Consider the following 8087-nt stretch of genomic DNA (forward strand, 5'->3'; position numbering starts at 1 on the left):
AAACATATTTCTTAAACAACATATTCCATAGCTAATTATTAGAACTCTCAGCGCTGAACGAGATACGATTGCTGGAAGAGTAAGGTTCCAAAAGTGCAAATGCTTTCCTTCCTACCGTCATCTTATTTGTATAAAAGATCATTTTCTTATTTTTCAAGCCCCGGCGAGTGGTTCGTGTCAGAGTTCAATTAATTCAATTAAGTGATTGGGTGCGTGTAAACTCAGATCAACATATCAGATCCAATGGGATGCGCCACAGAACGCAGCAAGCTTTCTACGATGACTTTGAATAATAGTCCGATGCTAGTATTCATATTTATATTTTATTTAAATAATGCAATTTTAGGTCTAGCTTAAGCTAGAACTAAGCTACTCCGGTGGCGTGTTATCGTGAATCCACTCGGAAAAGTGGGCCACGGAGGTGTAGACACTCGGAATGCGAAGACCGCCGCAGTTATCAGATCCAAAGGACATGATGCCGATCTGTGGGAAAATAAGTGAAGTATATTTATTAAGTCTTCATGCATTAGATAACCGTATGTATGTATACTCAAATGATGAGTTGTTGAACGGATAGAACGAACGCGTTTAGTTACCTGGGAGAAGATGCCGTTCTCTTGTATGAAAAGCGGTGCTCCGCCAAATCCCTGGCAGACGTCCTTGCCCTCGCCGCCGGCGCACATCCATTGGCCCTCGATGGAGTTGGGCGATTCCAGGGCCCCCGTGGACCCGTAGTTCCGGAGGCACAGGTCCCAGCTGGTCAGCGGCACGTCCAGATGCGACATCTCCGGCTGGCGGACACTCGACGTGGACATCTTGCCCCAACCGGCGATGGTAGCCCGTTTGCCCACCACCAGGTTGGCGCGTGTCTTCTGCAGGCAGATGGGTTGAGTAGCCACTGGCGGTGCGAGAGTGGAAATGGGCTGGCCGCCATTAATCTTGCGTTCGACTTCTGATCGCTACCTTCCCAAATTTGCAACATTGTTGTCTTGCCCCAAAGGGCTTGCGCATATTTTTCAAAAGGGGGCTTCCAGAAACAGGACTACTGAGTATGAGTTTTATATTCCCATGACCAATGTGCCCATTAGATGCTATCGAATGACCACAGCGATCGAATAGTCGTACAAAAATTCAACCCAATTTCTTTGATATTTGGCAGCAGCTCTGCCTTCCCCACGTTTCAATGTCCGAGGCAATAATTTTGATTGTGCCGAAAAAAGGGACTCCCCATTCGAACACGCCCTTGCGCTGGGCCCATTGATTTATCTCGGGCCGCGCTATTTTATTGGCCATTATAAAGCAATAAGGATGAACGCAAACAAGTTGGCCAGCCAACTGGGCGACGCCCCTTTCGGGTCGCAGGTAATGATCTGTTTACGAACTGGCCAAATTGCAATTAGCCAATCGATCGCAGCTCGTCAATGACCCTTATTTGATATGCTGTGTGCAGAGGTGATACTGCAACGTGGTTTTACGCCTCCAAATTCAATTTCCGACCATCAACATCACGTTCGATTTGATTTGAGTCTCCATGAAGCGAAGAGCTGAATGGACCAGTTTGGGGATACCAAATGCCATACCGAAGCCATTGAACCGAGACCAAAGGCTACAGATCGAAAATCGAAGTGGATCCAGTGACCAGGTCGCGCTCAACCCATTAGCTGGTACAGCAAACACGCAGCAAAGCCCGACGCCGCCCAATTAAGTGACATGTGGGGATCGGAAGCCCCAACCTCGAATCAGCAACATGGCATGTGAGCTTGGAGCGAGGGGCCGAGTGGAGTGCTCGGAAAGATGACAGAACAAAACGATTTTTAATTAACGCCGACACCGCCAAGCGTAACCACCCATTTTACTCCGATATACATATTGACATATACATATATGTTCGAGTATATATGAATATAGATATATAGATTCATAGGGGTGCCTCCCTACGCCCGCCACGCCCAGAACTCACCCGAATAGTTTAGCGGCGTTTTCAGCACCAGCAGAGCAATGTCATGGTGATACTGGCCCTGCTTGTAGTCGGGATGCACGATCACATGGCTGATGGCGTGGTTGACCGACCGCGGTGCACAGAATCCGGTGTTGGCGCAGTCCGGATCGCTACTCGTATCGTACTCGCCGACGCGCACAGAAGACCTGCAAAAGTCGATCAGAGGGGAGAAAGTCGATCAGATGCCTCCCCTAGCAGCGTGACGCACTGCACCCAGTGACCAACTTACAGCCGGTGTCCATCGGCCTTGGCCAGAGCGCAGTGGGCGGCCGTGAGAATGACCCGGCGCGCAATTACGGCTCCAGCACACGGATAGGCAAAGGCTCCAGTGTTGACATCTGAATATAAAGGAGAATAAAACAATAGCATTTTATATGGCTAGTTAAGAATGGAATGTGACGATAGAATTCTATTTAAAAGTACGTACTCTTAAGAAACTAGCATCTAAAATTAATCTAATACTAAAGGTATATACATATTTTGATATGACATCCTTGATACTAAAATCTAGAAATAACCTATAACCTTTGGACATGATTAAAGAAATGCAAGATTATTTATTGCCTAACTGATGCATTTTATGAGTATATCTGCATTTTGAACATTTAAATACATGAAATATATTGCTTACGCTTGAAGCCGATGCGCGCGACGAAGGGATAGGAGCCCAGTCCCTTGTAGAAGTGGCCCTGGACCAGGGACTTGCCGCACACCTGGTTCTTCTCCAGCGGACTGCTGGGGCAGCAGACGTAGGGCAGCTCCTCGCTGGCTCCCCCGCAGTAGAGCGACTTGTCGCCGTAGTAGCAGCTCCGGGCCACCTCGTAGATCAGGGCAGTGCAGTCGTGGAGCGGGGTGCACTCGGTGCCCACGGAGCAGCCCGTCTGTCCGGCGTTCTGCACCACGTCGTAGTAGGAGCGGGCGGCCACCGAGTGTCCAGCAGTCGAGGTCTCGTTGCTCCGTACTCCGCTCCTCTGCTCTGCGTTTCCGTGGCTCGCGGGAACCAGGAGTTTCTCTGCAAGATGCGTACGTTAGGCTGGGCTTTGTTTTTCAACACTATAATTGATTTTTAACAAGTATGACTTTTTCCACAGTTCGCGTTCAGATTCAATTCCAATTTGAAGATAGTACTATCACAGGGAACATATTCAGATTCAATAAACCACTGCGTACTATCCATTCTATTGTTATATTATTTAATTATGGGTTTTATTATCCCTATTATTCTTAGCCTTGGAAAGCAACCACTTTTTAGATCGTATCCTACCGAATTCTCCCGATTCCGCGCGAACGATTGCGAGGAGTTGCAAGACTACAAACAGCATTGGAAAGGCGTGCATTTTCTTAACACTTGTTATATATTCCTTAGTGGTATGTACTCCTTAGTGGTAATTCTATTCGCAGGTGAGGGCTCTAACTTTCGGTTTCCGGTAATTCGAACCGTGCAGGCGAACAAAGCGCTGTCAACTAAACGAGGCGATGCCCAACTGGCCGATCTGGCCAAATGAAAATGAAAATATACGTATCCACACAGCCAGATAAGTGTATCGCACACACATCCACTTCTATATAGTGGTCGGGTGGGTCGGGGTATGCGGTTATTAACTGATTTTTATGACAGTTCGGTCTCGATTCGCGACCATTTCCAGGTTGTAATTTACCCACTTGCTGGCCACATACAGATACAGATACACATTCCTATGGCATTTGATGGCAGAACATGCGGATCCGTCCGTCCATTGCAAGCGATCTCATGGATCCGTCCCGTCCGCAGTGCACTGTATGCTTTTTTTTCTGTTTCTGGCCATTAGTGGTCGTTTTGGTAAAAGAGAGTTTAGGGTCGGTGGGTTAGGCTTACACAGCTGCTGGATACCCTGTAGTAAAGTGCTCTTATTTATCTTGAGGTTTTTCAGTAACAAGTTTAAAAAACGGATGTAACGTCGATCTGTAGTTACTTCAGGGCATTATAGCTAAGTTATTATTATTATATGAATAATTATTATAACAAAATCAATTACTTTCATTTGTCCACTTTTATAAAATAATTCTCACTTGGCAGGCAACTCCAAACTCCACTTGGCCTGCACTTTCCCCTGTTTGGTGATGTGCGCTATTATTTAAGAGAGATTAGCCTATACCTTTCTCGCATTCTATTTTTTGGGTAATAATAAAAAATATGCTGAATGAGATCATTTAGATTTGATAAGCTAGCGCATTTCACTGGACAAACGGGCAGCTGGTTCCAGTTTTTTAGGCAGGAAAACAAGCGCGACAAACGCGCATTAAATTGCTTAATACGAGTATATGTCTTTGCTAGTACCACTGACCACCAAATTGTTTTGTAATTTTATGCCGAATTTTCCTTTTTTATTGTTGACCACTTAATGGCCGCGTTTAACGCCACTTGCCAGACACTCAACCATCACAGACATCATTTCACTTTTTAAATTTATGTACATACATATGTGCCCTTATGATGGCGGTCTATCCGATCTGCTCGGAATCACTATCCAAACTGGACTCGCTGGTCTCCTCGCCGGATGATCCAGGGTCCGAGCAGAATGCGACTGCATCGTGTTCCTGGGAGAACTCCTCAAAGTATCCCCGCGCGTCGTGGCTGGCGTGCTCCGGTACCGGGTAGTTGGGCAGAACCTGGCGGAATACGTTGTAGCGATCCCTCAACTGGTCACTCACATCCTCCGGACGACGCTCCTGGTTCTGGAGGTGCTGCAGCAGAGAGAAGAGGTGGACCCGGCTTGCAATGCTGCAATCGGGGAGCAGATTGCTACCCTCCAGCACATTGAAACACATGGGGCCCGTGCTCAGTTTGCCAGTGGATCCACTTTCCTTTCCCTTCGTCTGTAAGTCTTGAAATTTAATTTTAAAAAGCTACAAATTTTGAAAGCAGCTCATCCAATTCGGAATCGGAATACTAGGGAAATGAGCTATTTAAATTGAACGTAAAAGCATTGCATAGAAATATTTTCTACGCTTTTTCGCTTATTTTAGAAAGAACAAAGGCAACTTATTAATTGCGATGTTTATTGTGGCCGTTTTACATCGAACATTGCATAATTTACCTGCTAAGCTGTTAACCCATTAAATGGCCAACAAAAGAATGCCTTTCCATGCGGATGGCTCATAAATACAAACGTGTGATATGTACTTACGTATGAGTGTGCAAAAAAGTTAGTTTTGCTACCCGAGTTACCGTTATGTGGCTCTTATTACCGTTTTGATGTGCCCATTAACGTGTTTAAACTGTCAGTAAATTGCTGAAATATTAATGACAATCTCACATAGGGAATTGCCCTCCGCTCTGTATAAAACATCAACAAAAATTTAATTGTTTGGGGTTATGTATATGCGATGCAAGCCACTCGGTTGCCTTAGATATAATGTACAATTTTCATCAAAATGAACCCTACAACCCCTGTTTATTTAATAGGAGCCTTAGAATTGAATCTTGAGAACTAGATCGTTGTAGTTAGGGCTTCTTTTTGATAACCTTAGCAGGCCTGTAGGAGTACCAACCCCTATAGGCTTGGATGGATGTCAGAATCAGAGCTCCGATCAAGAATCCGAGGAGCTTCATCGTTCCAAGTGAAGTGGCGTAGTGTGGTGATGTAGTGTATAATCATTTAGTAGCTATATTTCACGCCATTCAAGCGGATCATTTAGTTGATATGCTTAACACTGTTTGCTTAAAATGTTTGGACTGCTACATTCGGTAAAGGTGTTTCCAAATAAGAGAACCCACTTTTAAGCGCCCTCAAAATTATTCTTTCCTAGCAAATTTAAGATTTTTTCGACATACGTACAATTCTTGATAATATATTAATTGTAAACGATTTATAGATATGATTCAAATTTGCTGTTAGGGAAACGGAGCTTTTTATAGCACTGCTAAGCTTTGAGCCGAACGTTATTCGAATGTTAACGCAAAGCTTTTATTAACAGAACATGTTATAAGACCATTATAAACAAAAACTCATAAAAGATGATATCTTCTTATTTAAATAAAAGTTAAAAAAATAATAAATTCCTTAAATAAGAAATTATATGATAATGAGAACTAGTTCTTAAGCTTTAACTTAGTAAACCAGCTACCGCGCTCCTTGGGATCGGCGATCTGACACCGACACAGTAGTTTTCTCTGCGCTATCAGCGCGGCAAACTGGGCAACTATGGGATCCCGACCGCAGGAGGCCACTGAAGTGACCGTATCTTTGTGATCCAAGAAGTAGGCAACGAACTGCAGATCCTCGAGACTTCCGTCGATGAGAACATCCCTGTACTGTCCATATCCTGCGGAGCGAAAGGACCTGCCAAAGATCGAGGTATAGAAAAAGGGAATGGCTTCCAGTTTCGCAATGCGGCCACTCATGTTCATTGCAGCAATGCGTCCGTGGTATTGAGCCAATCCGTAGTGGCTTATGTTCGCTCGATCTGGGAACCCACCAAGGATAAAAGCATTGGCTATATCGCCACCCACATACACATTCCGTACGCTTGTCTGGAGAAAGTCGCTGACATCCACGGAGCCATCGGGATTGACGCCAATGCCACTCTGCTGGAGAAACTCCGTGTTGCACTGGCAACCTGTTCCAAGAATAAGCAGATTGCAGGGTATTCGCGACTTATCCAGGAGCTTCACTGCAGTCACCTCCCCACGATTGTTTCCCAGGATCCGCGTGATTCCACTGCTCACGCGCACATCTACCCTATTCTCCTCCAGGAGTTCCCGTATCCGCTGTCCTATCGACTCACCCAATGTGCCTTTGAAAGGCACACTTTGTCGGGCTACCAGGGTAACGCGGCCCGCACTGGAAACGAGATTGGCGGAAGCCTCTACAGCCATGAAACTGGAGCCCAGGCACACCACATGGGTTGATTTGTCCACCATTTGGAATATGCTTCTGGCATCGCCAATATCCCGAATGGTTTTCACATTCTTCAAGTGCACACCGGGTATTTTTGGTCTGGTAGCGGAGTAGCCTGTTGCTATATAGATTTTGTCGTACGGAAACGATTTGCCATCAGTGCAGTGAAGGATGTGGCAGTTCGTATCCAACCTTTCGGCTGAAACTCCCAACTGCACCTCTATGCCGTAGTCCTTGTAGAACTGCTCTTCCCGAAGGCACAAGCTCGTGGTATAGGTACCAGTATTCAACAAGTTCATGACCCCTATTCGATCATAGGGCAGATGCTTTTCCCGGCAGACGAGCGTCAAACGACCATTGAAACCCTCCTGGCGCAGCGTCTCCACACAGATGGCACCTGAAGGACCACCTCCCAGCACCACAAAGCGTCTTTGGTCCTGCCAGTTACGGCTCACCATTCGTTTTATTCTTGAGTGCTTTAGTAAATAAGATCGCTTGACTTGTACTAGCACCTGGCCTCTGGAGTCGACATTAACCCGATGACAGGGCAGCGAGTCTAGTCCTGGAAAGTTCTCAATATCTCCTGTTTCCAGATTGAAACAAGCTCCGTGCCACGGGCATCGCACCCGATTCCTGGTCAGAACACCCTTTGCAAGGGGTGCGCCACGGTGAGGACACTTGGCGCCAACCGCCCGCAGGATTCCACTTTGCCTGACCAGCAGGATGCTTGGTATTCCGCTCAAGTCCAGTTGCCTCATCTCATTTTCCTGCAATTCGAACTTGTGGCACGCGACCACAGGATCGGTGTATTCATGTGCTTCCATTTAAAACTCAGTTGAGTGAGTCCTATTACTTGACAGTATAAAACTGGAAAGTGTAATCAACATTTTCATTTGTCATTTAACCGATACGGAACGATATGGTCAGACAACTCGCATCGCATATCAGATATCCAATAATATTCCATGGAGTGCGTGGCAAATGTCTAACTCAACGCGGCTAGTGATTTTGATTGAGAATATATATATTTTATGGAGGAGGAGGAAACGCTTTTTTCTACGATTTAGAAACCGAACGTAGAACGCTTTCTTCGGGAGTTCTTAAGAGCGTAAAATAATTAAGTACACCTTTCTGGTTAACAATTTTTGTTGTCTTTTATTCTTATGTGTCAAATAGTAATTTATTCATCGCATTCGTTTTATCATTTA

The 8087-nt window shown here is 45.5% G+C and overlaps 3 protein-coding genes across 3 annotated transcripts; all 3 read right to left on the reverse strand.

The window, feature by feature from the left end:
* Positions 1 to 304: 304 nt before the first annotated feature.
* LOC120444444 (chymotrypsin-like protease CTRL-1) lies at positions 305 to 4187 on the reverse strand. The gene is made up of 6 exons (XM_039624103.2): positions 3264 to 4187; positions 2631 to 3011; positions 2229 to 2337; positions 1961 to 2145; positions 597 to 898; positions 305 to 483 (listed from the first exon to the last, which is right to left on the reverse strand). The coding sequence occupies exons 1-6, from the start codon at positions 3334 to 3336 to the stop codon at positions 370 to 372; spliced, it is 1164 nt and encodes a 387-aa protein (XP_039480037.1). The 5' UTR covers positions 3337 to 4187; the 3' UTR covers positions 305 to 369.
* Positions 4188 to 4338: 151 nt separating this feature from the next.
* LOC120444445 lies at positions 4339 to 4950 on the reverse strand. The gene has a single exon (XM_039624104.2). The coding sequence runs from the start codon at positions 4805 to 4807 to the stop codon at positions 4481 to 4483; it is 327 nt and encodes a 108-aa protein (XP_039480038.1). The 5' UTR covers positions 4808 to 4950; the 3' UTR covers positions 4339 to 4480.
* A 1121-nt stretch (positions 4951 to 6071) lies between these two features.
* On the reverse strand, positions 6072 to 7732 carry LOC120444820 (apoptosis-inducing factor 3). The gene has a single exon (XM_039624776.1). It carries the CDS (start codon positions 7701 to 7703, stop codon positions 6072 to 6074), a length of 1632 nt encoding a protein of 543 aa, XP_039480710.1. The 5' UTR covers positions 7704 to 7732.
* Positions 7733 to 8087: the final 355 nt, after the last annotated feature.

The sequence above is a fragment of the Drosophila santomea genome, chromosome 2R, assembly GCF_016746245.2.
Source record: "Drosophila santomea strain STO CAGO 1482 chromosome 2R, Prin_Dsan_1.1, whole genome shotgun sequence".
NCBI classification, from domain to species: domain Eukaryota; kingdom Metazoa; phylum Arthropoda; class Insecta; order Diptera; family Drosophilidae; genus Drosophila; species Drosophila santomea.